The 24,986-nt window shown below is 40.1% G+C and overlaps 1 protein-coding gene across 1 annotated transcript in view; it reads right to left on the reverse strand.

The window, feature by feature from the left end:
* uba6 (ubiquitin like modifier activating enzyme 6) overlaps window positions 1-24,986 on the reverse strand; it is a 136,205-nt gene that overhangs the window by 64,570 nt on the left and 46,649 nt on the right. The window contains exons 10-12 of the mRNA XM_041186377.1: window positions 23,502-23,605; window positions 22,629-22,691; window positions 9,682-9,758 (exon numbers count right to left, since the gene is read on the reverse strand). Coding sequence (XP_041042311.1) covers window positions 9,682-9,758; window positions 22,629-22,691; window positions 23,502-23,605 — 244 coding nt within the window. The remainder of the gene's footprint in view (window positions 1-9,681; window positions 9,759-22,628; window positions 22,692-23,501; window positions 23,606-24,986) is intronic.

Here is a 24,986-nt window from a genome sequence, read left to right on the forward strand (position 1 = left end):
GGTCTGTCAACCAATTTTCAATCCATGCCAGTATATTACGTCTGACCCATGTGCTTTAATTTTGCCCACTAACCTCTTGGGGGACCTTATCAAAAGTTTTCTTGAAATCCAAATACACCACATCCACTGGTTCTCCCTTATCTATTCTACTAGTTACATCCTCAAAAAACTCCAATAGATCAGTTAAGCATGATTTCCCTTTCATAAACCCATGCTGACCTTGTCTAATCCCGTTAATGCTTTCCAAGTGCTCTGTTACCACTTCTTTTATAATAGACTTTAGCATTTTCCCCACTACTGATGTTAGGCTAACTGGTCTGTAATTCTCTGTTTTGTCTCTCCCTCCTTTTTTAAATTGAGGTTATATTTTCCACCCTCCAATCTGTAGGAATTGCTTTGGTCTTCCCAATGTTTAAGTGGAGGAAACTGCGACTCATCCAAGATGGAGTCTGACAACAATGAGGCAACGAACAGGAAGTGAAAAAGGTAGAGCTGGATGTCATCAGTATCCATGTGAAAGCTAATCTTACATCTTCAAATGATATTGTCAAGGGGCAACATGGAGTTGAGAAAGAGTTGGGTGCCTAGGATAGATACTTGGAGAGTTCCAAATGTAATAGTGCAGGGGCGGGAACAGAAACCATTGCCAGTGATATTCTGGCTGCATTGTACTAATTGCGTTTGAAAGCTTGAATAAACTTCAAAAGAAAACAGAGGGAAACTACTTCCTCCATGGAGCCTTAAGCCACCTTGTTCCAGTGCAAGTCAGGTCCCAATGCCAGAACAAGGTTGCCATTACTTTATAACTCCGCATTATTTACAGTTCCTCCCACATTCTGTTTTGCCAACCAACCGAATGAAATGTAAATAACATGCATCCCATCATTGATCCTTTCGGCATCCTGTGAATCACCTAAGTATAATGCAGTTCCACCTTTCCTTCCTCTGATTCTGCCAATTTGTGTATACTCCAGGAACTCCCCCACATTCTTCCCAGGCCAATTTTGTGCCTCCTGACTGTATCAACCAATCTCCTGTGCCCCGTTGTCAAATGTTTTGGCAAAATCTAATAATATAACATCTAAGTTCCCTTATTCATTGGACCCATAGTTGTCTTCAAGGAATCCAACAACTTTTACATTCAGGGCAAGTACACTGGAAATAAATGGCATCAAAGTCTGGGCATTTATTTGTTTTGAGCCCTTTTTAAACTGAATGGAACCTGATCCTCATTTATGTCAAAGTCCTAGATAGATCATCACCAATTATAGAGGGCATATTGCTCAAATTGTTCCCAGCGAATATTTTAAGGAAATAATCATGTTTTATATTATTTTATACTTATCCTCAATTTCAGGCCTTATTGGTATCTCATCAAATTCTTAACTCTTCTGATGAACAGTTGGTAAACGAAAGTGGGGTTTCCCAGGAATCAAAACCAGAACCATTGCTTTTTGTGATTTATATTAATGACTTGGAATTGCGTGTACTGGGAACAAGTTCAAAATTTTCAGATGACAAAGCTTGGAAGTGTAGAGAACAGTAATAGACTGCAAGAAAACTTAGAAGCGCTGGTGGAATGGGTGGACCTATGGCAGATTAAATTTAATGAGAAGTACAAATCATATGTTTTGGTGAGGAACAAAAGAGGAAAATTAAAATTAAGGGCACAATTCTAAATGGACTACAGAAAAAGGAGACCTGCGTTATAGATGCATAAATCATTGACGGTAGCAGGACACGTTGATTAATTGTTTAAAAAAAGCATAAAGGATAGAGAGCTTTATAAATAAAGGCAAAGAGAGCAAAAACCAGGACGTTATGGTAAACCTTCATAAAACACTGGTTTGGCCACAAAATAAGCATTGTGCCCATTTCTGGACATCACATTTATGAAGTATGTGAAAGCCTTTGAGGGTGGAGAAAAGATTTAAGAGAATGGTTCCACAGGTGAGGAACGTCAGTTACGTAGATAAAAAGAACAACCCCAGCTTCTCCAAGGAGAAGGTTGAGAGAAAATTTAATAAAGGTGGTTAACATCATGAGAGATCCAGACTGTAGAGAGAAACAGTTCCTACTGGTAGAAGCATCGAGAACTAGGGGACACTGACTTAAAGTGAGTAGCAAAGGTGGCAGAAAAAAGCTTTTTTTTAAAAAAAAAATGCAGTAAGTGGCTACGATCTTAAATGCACTGCCCGAGAGGATGGTGGAGTCAGATTCGGTTGTGGCTTTCAAAAAGGAATTGGGTAAGTACCGGAAGGGAAAACATGTGCAGGGCAATGGAGAGAGAACAGGGGAGTGAGACTACCTGGATTGTTCTTATGGGGCCAGAATGGACTCGACAGGCAAAATAGCCTCCTTTTGTGCTGTAATCATTCAATGATTAGCAATTGAAGGAAATAAATTTGCAGGGCTATGGAGATAGAGAAGGGAAATGGAACTGTCTGGATTTCTTCAGAGAGCCAACATAGACTTGATGGGGTGAATGGTCTCCTTCTATGCCGTAAATGATTTTATGGCTGCAGTAAAGTGTTCTTATTGTTAGGTTACTTATAATGCCAAACAAGGCCAGGCATTAATCATAGAAAACATACCCAAAATTCTCCTGAACACAATTCAGAAACTTTTACCTCTTTCTGCCCTTTATACTATTTTACTATCCCACTTTATAGTAGGATAACTGAAGTCCATTATCACTACTCTATAGTTTTTGCAATTTGTAATTTCTATGCAAATTTACTCCTCTGTATGTTTTCCACTAGCTGGTACCCTGTGGAATAACAATGGCATTTATATTGTTTCTTGACTCAAACCAAATAGATTCAGTCCTTGACTGCCCCCCATGACATCCTGTCTCTCCTCGTTATTACAGCCACTCCTCCTCCTTTCTTTCCTGAACATCTTGCAGCCAGGAAGGTATAGTACCCAGTCCCGACCTTTTTTTGAGCCAGGTCTGCGTTATCGCCACAACAGCACACTCCCATGTGGCTATTTGCAGCTGCAGCTCGCTTATTCACGACCTGAGCCACATGCAAATTGGTATACTACAAATGAGATTAGAGAAAGAAATGCGTGGCTCAAAGACTGGTGTGGGAAAAGTGGGTTCCGGTTTGTGGGGCACTGGCATCAGTATTGGGGAAAGTAGGATCTGTACCGTTGGGACAGTCTACACCTGGATCGTGGTGTCCTTCCCTAGCTAGGGAAGTAGAGAGGGTTTTAAACTGAATAGTGGGGGCAAGGGGTCAAATATGGGAAGATATGGTGAACCAAAGAGTAGAGACAAGGCAAGAGAGATAGGTATTAATATGGCAAATGATAAACAGGCTCTGTTGGATTGGACTTTCTATCCCTTCCTTATCCAGCAGATAAGGCTAGACGTTACAAAAATAATAAAAGGCGAAAACTAAGGACTCTGCTTCTAAACACACATAGCATTTGAAACAAAACAGGTGAACCGATAGCGCAAATAGAAATAAATAAGTACGATTTGATAGCCATTACAGAGACATAGCTACAGGATTACATAGATTGCAATCTGAATATTGAAGGGCACATGACATTTAGGAAGGACAAGTAGTTAGGAAAAGGTGGAAGGGTGTCTCTCTCAATTAATGATGGTATTAGCATATTAAAGGGGATGACCTAAGTTCAGGAAACCAGGATGTAGAAGTGGTTTGGGTTGAAATAAGGAATGATGAAGGCAAGAAGTCACTTGTGGGAGTGGTGTACAGGCCTCCTAGTTATAACCACATGGTAGGATAGAGTATAAAAGAGATAATGGGAGCTTGCCACAAAGGACAGCAATAATCATGGGGGCTTTTAATCTTCATATAGACTAGAAAAATCAAACGGGCAAAGGTAGCGTAGATGAGTTCATAAAATGTTTTTCAAGATTGTTTCTTAGAACAGCACATCCAGGAACCAACCAGAGAGCAGGCTATACTAGATCTGGTATTGAGCAACGAGATAGGATTCATTGATAACCACCTAGTGAAGGCACCCCTAGAAGCACTGATCATAATATGATTGAATTTTACATTCATTTTGAGGGAGAAACAAGTGCGTCCAAGACTATTACTTTAAACTTAAATAAGGGCAATTATGAGGGCATGAAAGCAGAGCTAGCTAAAGTAAACTGGCAAATGAGGTTAAGGGATATGTCAATAGAAGCTCAGTGGCAGACATTTAAAGGGATATTTCAGAATACAAGGAGTATATACATTCTAATGAAAAAGAAAAATTCCAAGGGAAGGGCCCATCATCCATGGTTAACTAAAAACTTAAAGACAGTATCAAGCTTAAAGAAAAAGCATATAATTGTGCAAGGATGGGTGGTAGGTCAGAAGATTGGACAGAATATAAGGAACAGCAAAGAACGGCAAAAAGATTAATAAGGAGGGAAAAATTAGAGCGTTAGGAGAAAGCTAGCTAATAATATAAAGATGGATACTAAGAGTTTCTATGGATATTTAAATAAGAAGAGTTAACAAAGTGAGCATTGGTCCTACAGAGTGCGTCTGGGGAATTGATAATGGAAAGCAGGGAGCTGACAGATGAATTAAACAGGTATTTTGTTTTGGTCTTCACTAAAGAGGACACAAGTAACATCCCGGAAATAGCTGTAAATCAGGAAATGGAAGGGAGGGAGGAACTCAGGAAAATTACAATCACAAGGGAAGTGGTATTGAGCAAATTGTTGGGGCTGCGGGCTGACTAATCCCCAGGTTCAGATTGACTTCACCCTAAAAGAAGTAGCTAGTGAGATAGTTGATGCAGTGATTTTAATTTTTCCAAACTCCCTGGATTTGGGGAAGGTTCAATTAGATTGGAAAATAACAAATATAACTCCTTTATTCAAAAAGAGAGGAAAACAGGAAGCTACAGGCCAGTTATCATAACATCGGTCATGAGGAAAATGTTAGAAGCTATTATTAAAGATGTTATACCAGGGCACTTAGAAAAAAATCAAGGCAATCAGGCACAGTCAACATGGTTTTGTAAAAGGGAAATCATGCTTAACCAATTTATTGGAGTTCTTTGAAGGAGTAACATGTGCTGTGGATAAAGGGGAATCAGTGGATGTACTGTATTTAGATTTCCAGAAGGTATTTGATAATATGCCACATCAAAGGTTACTGGAGAAAATAAAAGCTCATGGCATAGGGGGTAACATATTGGCATGGATAGAAGATTGGCTAGCTAACAGGAAACAGGGAGTTGGCATAAATGGGTCTTTTTCTGGTTGGCAGGATGTGACAAGTGGTGTACTACAGGGATCAGTTCTGAGGCCTCAACTTTTCACAATTTATATAAATGACTTGGATGAAGGGACGGATGGTATGGTTGCTAAATTTGCTGACACAAAGATAGATAGGAAAGTTAAGTTTTGAAGAGGACATAAGGGCATAGATAGGTTAAGTGAGTGGGTAAAGATCTGGCAAATGGAGTATAATGTGGGCAAATATGAAATTGTTCATTTTGGCAGGAAAAACAAAAAATCTTATTATCTAAATGGTGAGAGATTGCAGAGGGATCTGGGTGTCCTAGTGCACAAATCACAAAAGGTTAGTATGCAAGTATAGCAGGTAATTAGGAAAGCTAATGATCGTTATCATTTATTGTGAGGCGAATTGAGTACAAAAGTAGGGAGGTTATGCTTCAGTCGTACAGGACATTGGTGAGCCCACATCTGGAGTATTGTGTATATTATGGGTCTCCCATTTAAAGAAAGACGTAAATACGTTAGCAGTTCAGAGAAGGTTTACTACACTAATACCAGGAATGGGCAGGTTGTGGGGCAAAGCTGGACAGGTTAGGCTTGTATTCACTGGAATTTAGAAGAGTAAAGGTGACTTAATTGAAACCTTTAAGATCCTGAGGGGTCTTGACAAGGCAAATGTGGAGAGGATGTTTCCTCTTGTGGGAGAATCTAGAACTAGGAGTCACTGTTTAAAAATAAGAGGTCACTCATTTAAGACAGAGATGAGGAGAAATTTTTTCTCTCAGAGTGTCTTTGGAACTCTCTTCCTCAAAAGGCAGTGGAAGCAGTGTCTTTGAATATCTTTAAGGCAGAGCTAGATAGATTCTTGATTAACAAGGGGGTGAAAGGTTATCGGGGGTAGGCAGGTATGTGGGGTTGAGGTTACATTCAGATCAGCAATGATCTTATTGAAAGGCGGAGCAGGCTCGAGGGGCTAAGAGACCTACTCCTGCTCCTAATTCGTATGTTTGTATGTATGTATGACATTTCGTGCATTTACTTACACGCATGGTAAACCTAATTTAGGCATGAATGCATTACCTTTAAGTCTGATTCCAGCTAATACCTTACTTTTTCTTTCACTCATAGTGCCACCTTCTTCTCCCAATCCTTTTTAACGCCCCTTGTGTATCCTTCCTAATACACCCTGGTTCCAAGCCCCCTTGCCAAGTTAGTTTAAGCCTTCTCCAATAGCGCTAGCAATCCACCTTGCGAGGACATTGGTTCCAGCTCTGCTTAGGTGCAACTTGCCCAACCACTCCCAGCTTTAGTCCCAATGATCCAGAATCGAAATCTCTCCAGCCACACATTAATCTGCTTGATCCTATTTCTATACTCAGTAGTGCATGACACCAGAAATAATCCAGAGATTATTACCTTTAAGATCCTGCTTTCTAGTCTCTTTCTTAGCTCCCTAAAATCTGCTTGCAGGACCACATCATGGAGGTCTCAGTACACTGCAAACAATTGGCTAATATTTGTCAGCTATCCTCTCATCTGGTCATATACAATTCTTTATTGAACAAAAATATTAGCTGCAGCTCAAATGGAGGTAAAGGGCTGAATTTTAGGTGTGGGGGGTGGCTTATTGCTTACCGCCACAGAAGAAATGTCAGACACCAGCCGACCCACATTAAAAAAGGCTGCCCTGCAGCAATAACATGTTGTAGATGGCATGAATGAGGTGAGAGTGGGAATTCTGCCACTCAGTGGGTCGAAGCCCCGCCTATGAGAGCTGCCGGCCAATCAGATTGACCAGCAGCTCCAGCAATCTCAGCAGTGCCAAAACACAATGGTGAGCATCTGTCACTGCAAGCCGGCCCAGGGATGAACACAGCCATGGCCTCTGGACCCAGTTAAGTCCTGGGGATGGGGAAGGATCAGGGAGCCTGGGAGGTGGGGGTGTAGGAGACCAGGTAGGGAGGAAGAAAGTGTTGAGGGTATCACCCTGGCAGGGTTTCCAATGTGCACAGAGCACTCCCAAAGGGTATACACCCACTTCCTTCTCACCTTTTTAGGCCTGCCCACGCAAATTATGGCGTGGGTAGCATATTATTCAGGTCAATTGGCTTGGTAACAAACTCAACTGACCGTTAATTATTCATTTAATAATGGCGAGCAAGCTGCCCCCACCGACTGTTTTAGAGAGGGTGAGGGAATAGTTCAGGAGTGGGCAATAAGGTGGTGGGGGCTTGCCACCCCTCGTATTTTACATGCCCCCCTGCCTGGTGGGAGGACCATAAAATCCAGCCCAGAACTGATCTTAGCTCTATTGAAATTTATTCTAGTTGTACACTGGGGGGAGGCAGTTGCATAGTGGTATTGTCACTGGGCTAGTGTTCTAGAGGTCCAGGGTAATGCTCTGGGGACTTGGGTTCAAATTCCATCAAGGCAGATGGTGAAATTTGAATTCAATAAAAATCTGGAATTAAAAGTCTAATGATGGCCATGAAATGTCATAAAAACCACTAATGCCCTTCAGGGAAAGAAATCTGTTGTCCTTACCTGGTCTGGCCTATATGTGACTCCAGATCCAAAAAATGGCAAAAAACAAGGTGTTGTACGACTGCACATGACCATGCATGATTTGGGCGGTTGAGAATATGTAGCAAGAAAAACAGCAACTTGCCTTGTTATTTGCAAGGGGTTAATATCTGCAAAGGGTTAGTTTGCTTTAATAAACAATTATTGTACTGAATCTTTCTTGGGCTACTCTGGACCAGAGAAGGTATGATGCACTAATTTTAAATTGGGACAAAAATTGTCCATTAGCATAGTATCCCAGCCAAAATGGGCAGAATGATACAGCACAAAAGGCGGTCAATTTGGTCCTTCATACCTCTGCCAGCTCTTTAAAAGAGCTATCCAACTCGTACTACTCTCTCGTTTTTTTCCCCTTAGCTCAGCAAACTTTTACTTTTCACGTATCAAGTTCTCAGGAGTAATTGGAGATGGGCAACAAATGCTGGCCTTGCCAAAAATGTTCACAACCCATGAAAGAATTCAAAAAAGTATATATCCAATTCCCCTTTAAAAGTTACGATTGAATCCATTTCTACTATCCTTTCAGGCAGTGCGTTGCAGATCATAATCTGCTGTGCGAAAAAAAAAAATTCCACACCCCTCTAGTTCTTTTGCCTGTGTCTTCTAGTTATCTATGCACTTGTCACAGGAACTTGTTTCTCCCTACTTAGTCCATCAAATCTTCACAATTTTGTACATCACCATTAAACTTCTCCTTAACTTTCTCTTCTCTGAGAATATCAGCTTCTCCAGTCTCTCCATTTAAATTCTCTCCTCTTCCTCCTTATCATTCTGACAAATCTACTCTGCAATCTCTCCAAGACTTTTATATCCTTCCCAAAGTGTAGCGCCCAAAATTGGACAGAATACTCCAGTTGAGGCTTAACCAATGATTTAATAAAAGTTTAGCATAGCTTGCTCACTTTTTTACTCTGTACCTCTATTTAATAAGCCAAAAATCCCATATATGTTTGTAACAGCTTCATCAATTTGTCCTGCCGCCTTCAAAGATTTGTGAATGTGAACTTGGGTCCCCCTGCTCAATTTTAAAATATATCATTTAGCTTACATTGTCTCTTATTCTTTCTACCAAATTGTATCACTTCACACTTTGCATGAAATTTCACTAGCCATGTATCTACCATTTCACCAGTCTGCCTATGTCCTCCTCAGGCCTGTCACTATTTTCCCCAGTGTTTACTTCGTTTCCAAGCTTTCTATGCCTTTTAAACAAAAAAGAGTGATAGTCCTAAAACTAGCCCCTGGTGGGAGGGCGGGGGACATCACTGTATACTACACTTTGGTCTGAAAAACATCCATTCACCGCTATTCTGTTTTCCCACAGACAATCTTGAATCCATGCTGCCACTGCACTTTTAATGCACAGCTTCAATTTTGCTAACCAGTCTATTAAGTGAGACTTTTATCAAAAGTCTTTCGAAAGCCCATAGTCACGATACCTTCAATACCCTCTTAATAAATGAAAACAGCCCTTTAACATGGTTTCCTAGACTCAATAAGTAAAGTACACATCATTAAATAAATTTTAATAATCAGCATGTTTTATACCTAATAGTACTATCCCATAAGCACCTAATTAAATCTCAGTCAGAATATTCAGGACTAATGAAATAAAGTCAGGCATGAACCGGTGGATCAATAACCTCAAAGTGCTGCATCAATAACCATGCAAAGAGCTGCTATTTTACAGATTTACTGGATTTTTAGTATTGGTGATGCAAAATAAAATATGCCATTACTGGAAAGTCTTTTTCAACTGTCCTCTAAGATGCCTCATCATACATAATGAATATAATTCTCTTATTTCCTGGTCACATTTTTGACAGATAGAAAAGAACTTCTCTCTAACCATGCAACAGAATACATTATATACTCACCCTATGTTTGGCAGACGTTTGTATTGCTCTTGAAACTTATCCAAGGCCAGCATGGCTATATGAATCTGCAGAGGTGCCTATTTTTAAAAATAAATATTTAACGTCAAATCTGTGTACTGCAAGAGAAGTTTTGGGTGAAATTGTTTTACATCAAATACAAGAATACTAAAACTCTTGACACCATCTACATTTCCAGAGTTTGGATTGAATGTGACCACTCAATTGTACAGTTATTGCAAAACATACCCTACGACTGTAACTGACTGAATATCAGCTGTAACGCGTTGCCTGCAAGATAAATATATTTGAACTTGCTGAAAAATAAAAGAGACATGTTGCTGAATCTTTTCACCTTGCACTCACCAAGACACTGCAAGAATGCCAATAAAAGGGGAAAACAACAATTTATAACTGTATGAGAAGAGAGTGTGCTGATTGGTTGGCAAGTGGACTCTGATTGGTAGGGGCATTGCCATGGGTAATGCACCAATTGACGATGATTGACAATTAACTGTCAAGCATTGTTTGAAATTTAAACCAGGCAGCTTGACCCTGATCAGCCAAGGCATTGCCCTGAGGAATGAGTCAGCAAATGGCTGCCATTTATTATGTATAGCTGAAACAGGCACGGTGCGTGTACATGTTCTTTCTGTCTGCAAGGAACAGGGCCCTATGTAATAATAAATGCAGCTTTCTGTACACGCAAAAGATGTCACACTAAGAGCCCGGCTGACTGACAATCTTAAATTGGTTGTCAGTGTAATTCTTAGCACACTTGAGGATTATTTAGCAAACGTCTAATTGCAGAATCACATCTAATGTTGGACACTGTGTTTTGGGTTTGCACGCACAATTGGCTGGGTATTATTTGTAACTTGCCCGTTGTGAACAGCGGCTGGGACATGGTGCTTAATACGGTCCACCAGTCTTTGGGATGTGCGGCCTACATATTTAGCATCACACTGGCACTGAAATTCATAAACCATATCATTCATTTGTGAGATAGATATCTTTTTGGCTTGACAGCAGCATCCTGTTAGAGGTGAATACCACTTATGTTACTACTGCATAATAGCAGTGTGAAACAGCTAGGGTCAACTGTTGCTCAAAGGCATCTCAAAACTTTTGAGGTACCCAACCAGCCCATGCTTGCAAAACTCAAAACACGGTGTCCAATATTAGATGTGATTCCACAACTGGACAACATTTGTTAAATATTCCTCAGAGTGCTCAGAATTATGCTGACAACCAATTTAAGATTGTCATTCGGGTTCACAGTGTGCCATATTTGCGTGTACTGGAAGCTACATATATTTATATACAAGGACTTGTTGTTTGCAGACAGCAAGAACATGTACATACATTGCGCCTGTTTCAGCTAAACAAAATAAGTGACAGCAATTCGCTGACCCATTCCTCAGGGCAATACCTTGACCAATCAGGGTTAAGTTCTCATCTTCCGACTAGGCACTTTACAGCCTTCCGGACTGAATATTGAATTCAACAACTTTAGGTCGTGAGCTCCCTCCCCCATCCCCACCCCCTTTCTGTTTCCCCCTTCCTTTTTTTTTCCAATAAATTATAAAGATTTTCCTTTTCCCACCTATTTCCATTATTTAAAAAAAAATAAAAAAACCCCACTAGAGCTATACCTTGAGTGCCCTACCATCCATTCTTAATTAGCACATTCGTTTAGATAATATCACCAACTTTAACACCTATTTGTTCTATTGTACTATTGTCGTTGACATCTTTTGATGATCTGCTTCTATCACTGCTTGTTTGTCCCTACAACCACACCACCCCCCCCACCTCTCTCTCTCTCTATCTCTCCGCGCCCCACACACACACCTTAAACCAGCTTATATTTCAACTCTTTCTTGGACTCGAACTCAAGTTCTGTCGAAGGGTCATGAGGACTCGAAACGTCAACTCTTTTCTTCTCCGCCGATGCTGCCAGACCTGCCGAGTTTTTCCAGGTAATTCTGTTTTTGTTTTGGATTTCCAGCATCCGCAGTTTTTTTGTTTTATCTCAGGGTTAAGTTGCCTAGTTTAAATTTTGAACAACACTTAGCAGCTGTCAGTCACCATCAATTGGTGCATTCTTCATGGCAACACCTCTACCAGAGTCCACTTGCCAACCAATCAGCACACTGTCTCATACAGTATAAATTGTTGTTTTCCCCCTACATTGGTATTCTTGTGAAGTGTCCGGATGACTGCAAGACGAAAAGCTTTGGCATGACTCTTTTTTCAGCAATGCTCAAGTTCAGAACAATTTATATGACAGGAGAAAAGGGGTGCTAATTGGCTGGCAAGACGACTTTGCTTTCTCCATGGCAACGCCTCGGCCAAAGGGGAACCACAGGTTCCCCATGCTTCCTGGTAATTCAAAAAAGGCAAAAGCTTGAACATATTCCTTTTGGTTGCAAGAATGGATCCCTACATATGAATGTATGTCATTTCTAGCAAGTGTAATGAATCACATTACGAGCTAGACTGCTTATATTAAATTGATTGTTACTGTAGCTATTACCATACTCAGGATTGTTCAATTGTTCAGCAAGTGCTGCCCAGTCACAGAACAACATCTAACAGTAAGCATTTTGTTTTGGGTTTTGCAAGCACAGGCCGGTTGAGTACGATTTGTACTCTGCCTATTATGAAGAGCTGAAGGAGCTTATTGTTTTGATGCAACCAGCCAATCATTGGGACGTACGGCCTACATACCTGGCATTGCACAGGCACTGAAACTCATACATGACATTGCTCACTTGTGTGGTAGGCAGAACATCTTTTTGGACTTAAGGCAGCATCCTATTAGTGAAAAATACCACTCGCATCGCTACCGCATAGAAGCAGCGTGAAATGGAACACGTACCCTGTTGTTCAAACTTTTGAAATACTTTGCCTTTCTAGAGTAATTTGGAGGTTACCCTAGAAAAGTGGTAGTGGTAGTCTTTGGTCTATTCGCGAGTTTACATGACACACAGCGAACAATGATCTGATCAGGACAGCCTTTGTCCTGCAGGATAGCTTTGATAAGCTCTATTCTGCTTCAAATTTGCAAGTTGAGCAAATGCTAGGGCCCTATTTACAAGGTAACTGATAAGCCAATCTTACTGCGCATGGAGCTATACGATCGCGGCTCATTTATGCTTGCCAGAAGCAACATATGTTCACTCGCAGGGATCCGTTCTCTGCAAACAAAAGGAATATGGTTTGTGTCTTTTTTGAATAACTCAGAAGCATGGGGAACTGTTAGTTGCCTATTGCTTTCACCATGGCAATGCCTTGGCCAAATAGATTCCACTTGCCAACCAACCAGTACCCCTTTTCTCCTGTAGTATAAGTTGTTGTGATGGTTTGAAGTTTGGCATTTTTCTGTTTAACCTGATGAGTGCAAGACAAAAAGCTTCAGCATCATGTCTCTGTTTTCCACAATATTCAAGTTCTATAATACTAAGTGAATAGTTGAAATCATTAAAAATAAAACCCATCAAATTTCCTGCATTGATGGAGACCAAGCTTGAGGTCTCTTCCCCTCCATAGCTGCTTTGGTGGTACCACTGAATGGGAGGAACATTTAGCAGTTCCATTCGTTTTATCGGTTGAGTGATATTCTAGAATCACCCAGTCATAGGAGAACATGCAATCTGACTAGGCATGCTACACACTTTACTTGTGGCATTGTTCCCGAGAGTCGGTCATCTCGGGTTTGGCTTCAAAGTCAATTTAGAGTAGCGACGCCCATCAATTGCTCCAGGCAGTGGCAACCATTTGTCATGAGTAAGAACAATGGAGTGATGCTAAGGAAGAAAGGCCTGAAATGACAGGACAAGTGCTTTTTGAATGACATTCAGGAGTACTCTAAACACAAGCATTCTCCCTGGGTTTAAGTTTCCTCTGAAGGTCAATTTTCCACTTCAGAATTATATTTTCAAAATGGGGAGATTATTTGTAAATTGCATCACAATCCATTTGCTGGAGTTACTTAACTGCTCAAAACATCTCAAAACTTTTTCTTTTTCTGAAAGAAATCAATCACAAATGCAGGTTAAGGAGGTACAGATTCCATTTGCAAACTGGATACCAAATTGTGCCAAGTTCTCCAGAATGCTGGATTTAACTCTTCAAATTAATGTCTTCCTCAGAAAAAAAAGCATGGAAACACGTGTACCGAATAAAAAAAATCATATTCACATTATGTTTAAACATTCACTTCAAACTTCACCAAGGCTACACTTTGCATGAATGAGTTGCGGATTTAATCTTAGTGTCAATCTGGTCAGTACTGGCACTCGTAGCTGAGCCAGGTTATGGATTCAAACCCCACTCCAGAAACTTGATCACAAAATCTAGTCCAATACTTCAATGAAATACTGAAGGAGTGCTGCACTATTGTGGGTGCCAGCTTTTGGATCAGACATTACCCCATCTGCCCTCATAGTTCTCCCTCACCTATTGGCCAATATTTATCCCTCAACCAACATCAATAAAACAAATTATGTAGGCACCTAATTTTTTGCCGTTTGTGGGAGCTTGCTGTAGGCAAATTTGCATTTCCTAAGTTCCAATTGTGACCAGGCTTCAAAAGAATTAATTGGTACTGAAGCATTTTGGATTGCCAAGATTGTGGAAAGCATTATATAATAGCAAATTCTTAATTTTACAGATAAGGATTTTACAAATTCTTTGTATAATGACAATCAACATTTTAAATTTTTTTTTACTGATATCAGAAAAGCAGAATGACCAGTACAGTGTTCGCTGATACATCTGGACAAAATCAATAGGACTACTAGTTTAACAGTTAGATTACTTCATTGTTTACTGCTTTATACAGGAGTTCTACCTAGACCCAAAACATCATATTTGTAACCTCAAACTACCTTTTGATGAAGAAAATCAGTAGATATTAAGCCAGGCTTTTTAAAACACATTTTATCATAGTTTTAAAAAGTGATATTTTTAGACATGCATTTTCAAAGACTGCCTGGAAACACAAACTCCTGGATCAAACAATAGCCCTACATAAATATCAACCTCACAAAATGCAAGAGAGAACACAGACCCTAATTGACATATCTCCATCCTTACCATTTAACTAATAACACCAATACCACATTATTGATTCAAACCGATCGCATTACTCTGGAAGCTCAATAGGGCGCCACATCTGATGACCTGGCTGAAATTCTATTCCCTGACTAAGGCTGACAACACTGTGCCCTTTACCAATGTCAGATCATCCTTCTGTTTATAGACTGCATTGTAATAAGCAGCCAGAAAAGCTTCATGCAAACTTATGGTACATTTCATACCGCATAATTCGAGAACATATATCGTACTGGTGTGGTGTTTGCTTCATGTTCTTACCACTCTATTTTGGCCAATAAAATTTGTTTTTGTACAATGCAGAGTTGGTCAAAATGGTGCTTTACAACAATGCTAATATATTTGTCACAACAGATTTCTGTTTCTACTTTTTTCCAAAAGGATTAACAGAAGCATATCAGTTCTGTTGATGGATCACCGTAAACGGAATTAGTAAATGGAAACTTTACTAATAATGCATTCATATTTCACAAGGTTAGTGTTAGCGCAAAATTGAAACCATTTCACATCACTAAACCAGATGTGAAGACCTGAATCAACTCTGAAGTGAAACAAAAGCAAGACTATTTTCTCCAGGATAAAAACAAAAAACTGCAGATGCTGGAAATCCAAAACAAAAAATAAAAAATACCTGGAAAAACTCAGCAGGTCTGGCAGCATCGGCGGAGAAGAGTACAGTTGACGTTTCGAGTCCTCATGACTCTTCAACAGAACTAAGTAAAATTAGGAGAGGGGTGAAATATAAGCTGGTTTAAGGGCGGGGGAGGGTGGGGGGGTGGTTGTTGGGACAAACAAGCACAACTGTACTCTTCTCCACCGATGCTGCCAGACCTGCTGAGTTTTTACAGGTATTTTTTATTTTCTCCAGGAGATCACAGTCTATCAAATCTATGTGTCACCAATGTGCATTGGTTCGGAAACTGCAAAAGCTAAAGTTGCTTTGTATCAATTCTACAATTGTAGTGTAAATCTACACCTGAATGGTGTCCACTCACAAGCTTACTTCACTTGTATAGGTAAACAGGTAACAATTAACAATTGGAAATAATTAACAGCCTAGATTTTACAATCTAAGTTAGGCATAAAACAACTTTTCAAACACAACTGACAACAAGGGAAGTGTCCTTAGCTGGATTAATTTTTTCAACTACTGCTAACAAATGATAATTCATCATTTTATTTAATCTTCATTATATGTAAACTAAACTACAAAGTAGGCTTTTCAACAAAAGCTAAAATTTTTCTGACTAGTGAAAAGAAAAATCTCTGGTATTACAAATAACTGCCCTACATCATTCTGTATTGACATCCTTAGTGGTATGTCATTGAGTCACATGGTTCCATTCATTACTGCTTGAAAGCAGTGTGAAAATGGAGAGCTCAAGAAATATCGCCATGGCACTAGAGCATGTACAGGGAGACTTTGCAGATGAAGATACAGTTTGGTAGTACAGAACTTGAGTATTGCTGAAAAAGGATTTGTTGAAGATACTCATCTTGCATCTATCAGGACAATCACAAGATTACCAATATCAGGGGCAGCAACAACTTTATGCTGTATGAGAATAGAGTGCTGATTGGTTGAGGTGTTGGCATGGAGGATGCACCAGTTAATGGTGACTGACAGTTAACTGCCAAGCATTGGCAAATGGAGCCGTCAAATGACCTCTCTTTCCTTGGTGTATTAGTTGAGAAATCTGCCAGGGGGTTCTCTACCATGGTCTACTGCAAGCCTACCTTCACTGGTCAATATACACATTGGGATTCTTAGTTCCATACTATAAGATTAGCCTTATCAGTAACCTCGTAAATTGTGCCCAAGATTGATGCTGAAACAGGGCACATCAAAGACATCCTGCAGGATAATTGCAATCCTGATCAGATCATTCCACGCTGTATATCACGCAAACTCATGAACGGGCCCAAGGTTGTCATTTTCAGCCCTGAAAAGTGCTCAGTCCCTTGAAGGGCAAGGTGTCTCAAAAATTTGAGCAAGTGAAGCCAGCTGTTTCATGCTGCTACTATGCAGTAGCAATAGGAGTGGTATTCACCACTAACAGGATGCTGCTGTCAAGCCAAAAAGACGTTTTGCCTATCACAGAAATGAGTAACATGGTATATGAATTTCAGTACCAATGTGATGCCAGGTATGTAGGCTGTACAGTCCAAAGACTGAGATTGTAGCAAATACCATGTCCCGTCCTCTGTTTGCAACAGGCAAGGTACAGACCGAACTCAGCCAGTCCATCCTTGCAAAGCTCAAAATGGTGTCCAACATTAGATGCGATTCCACAACTAGACAACATTTGCGAAATAACACTCAGTGTGCTAAAAGTTACACTGACAGCCAATTTAAGATTGTCAGCCAGGCTTAGAGTGGTGTACTTGCATGTACTGGAAGCTATATATATTAATACACATGGCCCTATTGTTTGCGGACAGAAAGAACATGTACACACATTACGTCTGTTTCAGCTAAACAAAATAAATGATAGCTATTCTCTGGTTCATTCCTCAGGGAAATGCCTTAACCAGAGTCAAGCTGCCTACTTTAAATTTCAAACAATGTTTAGCCGTTACCTGCCAGTCGCCATTAACTGGTGCATTCTCCATGGCAACACCTCTACCAGAGTCCACTTGCCAACTAATCAGAATTCTCTTCTCATACAGTATAAAGTTGTTGCTTCCACCGACTTAGGTATTCTTGCACCTTGTTCTGACATGTGCAAGATGAAAAGCTTTGACAAAATGCCTTTTTCAGCAATACAGTGTTTAACAAAGGGCGCAAGATCTGACTGGTACAGTTGACTAGGGAAATACAACTGGAGATGGTAGCTTCATTCAGCTCTTTCACTGCCTGAGTCCTACTTAAGTAACACTAGAGATTCCAAATAACTGTTGGTAACAGGAGAACATTAGTCTCATTAACCTTGGCTCTTCAAGCTTTTTCAAGTCATAAGCAGTTGCCTGGCAACTGTTATTTTTTCCTCAACTACAGGTCAGACTGAAGGGGATATTTGAAAATTCTTTGATGTCACCATATCTGAAGTAATTAGGAGATTTAAAAACATGCTTCTCTTTACAATCTTCTACACTTATCACTCCTCTCCTATTATAAAAACAAAAAACTGCGGATGCTGGAAATACAAAACAAAAACAGAAATACCTGGAAAAACTCAGGTCTGGCAGCATCGGCGGAGAAGAACAAAGTTGACATTTCGAGTCCTCATGACCCTTCAACAGAACTAAGTAAAAATAGAAGAGGGGTGAAATATAAGCTGGTTTAAGGTTGGGCGGCGGGGGGGGGTTGGTTGTAGGGACAAGCAAGCAGTGATAGGTGCAGATAACCAAAAGATGTCACAGACAAAAGAACAAAGAGGTGTTGAAGATGGTGATATTATCTAAAAGAATGTGCTAATTAAGAATGGAGAGCAAGACACGCAAGGTACAGATAGCTCTAGTGGGGGTGGGGTGAAATAAGACTAAAAGGGCATAAAAGGTATAGATTTAAAAATAATGGAAATAGGTGGGAAAAGAAAAATCTATATAAATTATTGGAAAAAACAAAAGGGAGGGGGAAGAAACAGAAAGGGGGTGGGGATGGAGGAGGGAGTTCAAAATCTAAAGTTGTTGAATTCAATATTCAGTCCGGAAGGCTGTAAAGTGCCTAGTCGGAAGATGAGGTGCTGTTCCTCCAGTTTGCGTTGAGCTTCACTGGAACAATGCAGCAAGCCAAGGACAGACATGTGGGCAAGAGAGCAGGGTGGAGTATTAAAATGGCAAGCGACAGGGAAGTCTGGGTCATTCTTGTGGACAGACCGCAGGTGTTCTGCAAAGCGGTCGCCCAGTTTACGTTTGGTCTCTCCAATGTAGAGACCGCATTGGGAGCAACGAATGCAGTAGACTAAGTTGGGGGAAATGCAAGTGAAATGCTGCTTCACTTGAAACGAGTGTTTGAGCCCTTGGGCGGTGAAGAGAGAGGAAGTAAAGGGGCAGGTGTTGCATATTTTGCGTATGCATGGGGAGGTGCCGTAGGTGGGGGTTGGGAGTAGGGGGTCATGGAGGAGTGGACCAGGATGTCATGGAGGGAACGATCCCTACGGAATGCCGCTGGGGGGGGGGTGGTGAAGGAAAGATGTGTTTGGTGGTGGCATCATGCTGGAGTTGGCGGAAATGGCGGAGGATGATCCTTTGAATGCGGAGGCTGGTGAGGTGATAAGTGAAGACAAGGGGGACCCTATCATGTTTCTGGGAGGGAGGAGAAGACGTGAGGGCGGATGTGCGGGAGATGGGCCAGACACTCCTCTCCTATTCATGCTGGGGTATTGGTCCATTGGTGCCAACTATCACAAGTAGTCGTGAACATTGAGTGAATTCTTGCAGTAAGGGGTCAATGCAGCATACACTTGTTATGCAGGGGATAAAATCAATGAATGATATAATGAAATAAAAATAAAGTGCTGGAAAAACTGAGCAGGTCAGGCAGCGTCTGTGGAGATGGATTTAATGTTTCAAATCCCGTATGACTTCTTCTGAATTAACATGAGGTAGAAATGTGATGGGTTTTATGCTGTTGAAAAAGGGGGGAGGGCCAGATGGAACAAAAGGGAAGTCAGAGATAGTTTAGAGGACAGGGAAGATTAAATACCAAATGGGTCATGGAACAAAAGGCAAAGGGAATGGTAATAATAGTAAATAAACAAAAGCAGTGGTCCAGAGTAGGTGTTAGTAGCAAAATAAAGGTCAGCTCTATCTGAAAACAACAACATGAAACCAACAACTGCCCCTTTACCTCCTCTCTCCTCAAAGATCCCAAACACTCCTTCCAGATAAATCAGCAATTTACTTGTACTTATTTCAACATAGTCTACTGTATTCACTGCTCACAATGCAATCTCCTCTAGACTGGGGAGGCCAAATGCAAACTGGTTGACTACTTTGCAGAACACCTCTGCTCAGTCCACAAGCATGAACCCAACCTTCTGGTTGCTTGCCATTTCAATTCACATCTTGCTCTCATGCTCATGCTCACATTTCTGTCCTTGGCCTGCTGCAATGTTCCGGTGAAGCCCAATGCAAGCTCACAGAATAGCACCTCATCTTCCAGTTAGGCACTTTACAGACTTTTGGACTCAACGCTGAATTCAATAACTTCAGACCATGAACTCTGTCTTCCATTTTGAATTTTTTTCCTCCCAAATGTCAGTTTGCATCTTGTTCTCATGTTTTTGCTTTCAGACAGAGTTGGCCTTTATTCTGCTATTAACACCTACTCTGGACCAATGCTTTGTTTCTCTACTACCACTATTACCACTCCCTTTGATTTTGTTCCATGCCGTCTTTGGTATTAAATCTGCCCCACCCTCTAAACTATCCCCGACCTTCCCTTTTGTTTCACCTGACCACTTTTTCAACAACATAAAACCCATCACATTTCTACCTCTCTTCAGTTCCTAAGAGTCACCATATCAGACTTGAAACATTAACTTTGTTTCTCTCTCCACAGATGCTGCCAGTGCTGCTGAGTTATTCCAGCATTTTCTGTTTTTATTTCAGATCTCCAGCGTCCACAGTATCTTGCTTTTATTTTAGTAAAATACGTAATGAGTTGGTTAAGAAGAGCTTTCTGACTCAGATCAAAAACCAAGAGAAAATCTTGGTCAAAACCATATCATTTTCTTGTCGTGTTTCATAAGCAGCTCTTAAAATTCACTGCCTTCTACACAAACATGACTTATAATTCACTCTTTTTTACGCTGAGTACCCATAACTAAGTAAGTCTCAAATGAAGGAAAATATATTCTCTTAGGTCCTCATTTCCTGTCAAAAAAAAACCTAAATGTTACCAATATTTAGTCTGGCACTGCCAGCAGATCAATTAGAGTCTGCATTAGAGTAAAATGGAATATACCGGCATGGACACACTTTACACTCTGGAGAATTTTCAAGAGCGAAAGGTTAAATTTATAAAATATTAAGGTGAATACAATTGACTTATTAAACAATGCATAATTCCATTCACCATCCACTCTCTTCTTTTTCAAGGGTTTAAAATAGTTAACTGCTAGTCTCATCACTGTCGTCACACAGGGCCTGAAAATAAATACAATATTAAAAGCTATGTTTCCCATACTATGTATTGAGTTAATTTCGGAATATCTAACCTTTGATACTGTGAAAATTAGTAAAATGATAATTTGAAAGAAATGTTGTTTTATATTTCTAGTTCTTCCAAAGCTGCTTTGTCAATGTCCTATCCATCATAAGGTCAGAAGTGGGGATGTTCATTGATGATGGCACAATTTAGCATAATTTGCAACTCCTCAGATACTGAAGCAGTCCATGTCCATATGCAACAAGACCTGGACAACATTCAGGCTTAAGTGGCAAGTAAAATTTACGACATCCAAGTGCCAGGAAATGAATATCTCCAACAAGAGATAATCTAACCATCTCCCCATGACATTCAACGGCATTACCATCGCTGAAACCCCCACTATCAACATCCTGGGGGGTTTACCCTTGACCAGAAACTGAACCGGACTAGCCATACAAATACTATGGCTACAAGAGCAGATCAGAGGCTGGAAATTCTGTGGTGAGTAACTCACCTCCTGACTCCCCATTGCCTTTACAAGGCACAAGTCAGGAGTGTGATGGAATACTCTCCACTTGCCTGGATAAGTGCAGCTCCAACCAAGAAGCTTGACAAAGCAGTGTGTACGATCTATAGGATGCCTCGCAGCAACTCACCAAGGTTTCTTTGACAGTACCTTCCAAACCTGCAATCTCTACCACCTAGAAAGACAAGGGCGGCAGATGCATGGGAACACTACCACCTGCAAGTTCCCCTCAAAGCCACACACCATCCTGACTTGGAACTATATCACCATTCCTTCACGGTTTCCTTCAAATCCCAGAACACTCTTTCTAACAGCACTGTGGGCGTTCCTATACCACATGGATTTCAGCAGGTCAAGACAGTGGCTCACTGCCATCTTCAAGGGCAATTAGGGTTAGGCAATAAATGCTGGTCTAGCCAGCAACACCCACATTGCCTGAAAGAAGAATTTTTTTAAAATGCCAAGCGTGGCACAGTACTGAGCTTTAAACCAAGGTTTATATTCAGTTTGCTGATCTCAGCATCGGAGGGTTGCGATCATGGGTATACTATAAATAGCTTTAAGCAAGGGAAAGAGTCTATTGTCATTCACTGCTCATGTTTACACATGAAGAAATATAATTAACAGAGAGCTGTTATACCCACGAACCATAGCCCGGTATAAGTCAATGACTTGAGGAGAAAAGGGGGCATGGGAATAGGAAAAGAGATATTTCAGCACATTTCAGAGTCATTACTGGAGCTTCATAGCAATATTGGGTCAGTGAAGGTAGGTCCATTTGGTTATCAGGTTGTTTATTATGTGCATGTTCAGTTCAGAAATGACCTTACTGCTTGAATCAATGTCAAGATAGAAACTTCAAAGTGTAGCTACTGTAGAAAGTCAAATAGAAATTGTATGCATCAAGCTCAGCGAGATAAAATTCTCCTCTCCCTTTCTCACCAGCTTTCTTCCTGCCAAAGTTCCAACAAGAACCATTGGCATTTCATATCAGAGACTTCTGTATTTTCTTCATTCAGTCAATTCCAGCTAAATATGTTTCACCAGCCAGATGAACTTGAGACACTTATGTTTCAATCAGACCATCAGAATTCTAAGATTAGCAATACCAAATAGTGTCTGTCTCTTTATAAATATGCTTCAATTTTTTCTGGTGCTAATGGCATATATGGCAACAAAAATGCAGACAGCCAAAAAAAATCTTGCCTCAGGTTTGCTGTAGTCTATGATCACGCATTGAGGATTTAAAAGTTGTCTCTCCATGTTTTCCTAAAATAAGGAAAGAAATGACGGAAGATAATCACATTAGAAAGATATCAAGATGGTTAGAGAGAAGTGTTCAATGAATTGCAACTATGGGATAAAACATCAAACACTGGGTTTAGACTAGTTTTAGCCTGGGTGAATTCACCAGTATAACAGTTATTTAAATAAAAGAGCCAAATGATTTATTGCAATGTTGTGCAAAGTGTGTCCTGCTTTATGTACATTTCTTACTATATTGGCTTAGGTGGTTACTGTGCAATATCCTCCACATCTGGCTGAAGGAGGCGGCTGCAAATCCAGAGGCTGAAATCATTTTGTGAAGCTAACTATTGAAGTGGTCAAACCACAACTTCTGTCAACAGCCCCTTCTCTTACAAGGGAACTGCAATTCAAAATGGTGCAAGTTCTTTCACTAATGTTATTAAGAATAGCCATCACTGAAAATGATAGACTCTTGTCTAAGAACCAACAGGGAAGCATAGACACACAAAAAAATTGTACACACTGGAGAAACATTAACAACAATTCATATAAGTCCACCAAAATATGGTCAGGACAATCCTCAGTGGAAACTTCTGTATGCATTTGTGATGTTGCCCATTTGGCTAGCAGTGTGTTCAGCATAAAAGAGCCTGTATTTAAGAATGGAAGAGGCTATTTTGCTATCTGTGGGCCAAGTATTTGGGCATATGTCCTTTCAGGTTAGAAGATGAGCCAGAGCTAGTACAAAACCTCATTCAAGTCTCTATACAGATGTGGTTTATAGGCATGGCAATGTTAAGTTCTATGCTATATTGCAACAAAAATACTTACAAATGTAAATTGTTTCGGCATTTTCAGCTGCACAGCAATTCCTCCATGTAAATATGGCGTAAGACTTGAAGTGTCTCCAATACTAAAGGAATATGGGGACAAAACTGAAAAAAACACAATGACTATGCTGAAACATATAGAAGTGCACTTTAAAACAGAACCATTATAACAAGTTACAAAAATAATGTACCTTAATTAAAAGATATTTATAAGGAAATCCTAATGACTTCCACAGATTTGCTTTCAAATTTCAGCAATGAAAACCTCAAACAAAAGTCATGCTCAATTTTATTACATGACAAAAAAACTCATGTTTAAAAGACTAGGTATCAACCATGGCTTGTGGTAGCACTCTCGTGTGGGTCAGAAGATCGTGGGTTCAAACCCTGCCCCAGAGGTTAAGCTCATAATTTAGGCTGACACTTCAGTGCAATACAGAAGGAGTACTGCTTTGTTGGAGATACCGTCTTTCAGAAAAACACATTCAATTGAGGCCTCATTTGTTGGACATAAAAAATCCCATTGATCAAATTAATTGTGTAATTAGATCAATAATCCAGACGCTTAGACTATTAATCCAGAGAAACAAGTTCAAATCCTACTATGGAGGTTTTGGAATGCAGTTTAACAAATAAGCTGGAAATAAAATCAAGTTAGTATTATCAAAAATGACCATGTCGGGTTGTAATAACTGTATTACAGTTATGAACATGTGAATTAGGAGGAGTAGGCCACTTAGCCCTCTTTCATGAAGGAAAGCTTCCCTGCTTACCAGGTCTAGTCTACATGTGACTCCAGTTCCACACCAAAGGCGGTTGGCTCTTAACTTCCCTCTGACATGGTCAGGCGAGCCAATCAGTTGCGTCAAATTACAAAACCACATCCACAGGGCAACTATGAACGAGCAATAAATGCTGGCCTTGCCAGCAAGGCTCACATCCCAAGAATGAATTTTAAATGAACAAAGGCGATTCAATAATCTGGGAATACGAAACAAGTGGATCTGATCAAAACCATGAAAATCAAGGAACAGTTTTACTATTGCTCTATGGGCAAAGTGTAACTACAGCTCAGAAATAAAACAAAAAATATCCTGATGCTATGAAAAAAGCTTTATAAATGCAAGATCTTCTGTGTTTATAAACTGCACCATTTAGTATCCACACTATGATCAAACTGTAAAGGGGTTAACAGTAACATACAATGAAATATTCTTTACAGTTTTAATAGTAAAGCCACTAGAATGAATGGCTGGGGACCTGTGCCATTGTAATAGCACATCAATGTCATGGGGACCCGTGTATGGTGCAAAAGAGGAGGAAATTATGGAATAAGTGACTTATTTCATTAATTATGCAATTCTATTTTTGAAAGTTTTCCGCATCTACTCTATTGCCCTCGCTGAAAATGTAATAAGGTAATTATGGCCCTTAACTTAATTTCCTGCATTTAAGCTAGTTTTTACATCGTCATTTAGGACTTAAA

Source organism: Carcharodon carcharias, chromosome 4 (assembly GCF_017639515.1).
Source record: "Carcharodon carcharias isolate sCarCar2 chromosome 4, sCarCar2.pri, whole genome shotgun sequence".
In the NCBI taxonomy this organism is placed as follows: Eukaryota; Metazoa; Chordata; class Chondrichthyes; order Lamniformes; family Lamnidae; genus Carcharodon; species Carcharodon carcharias.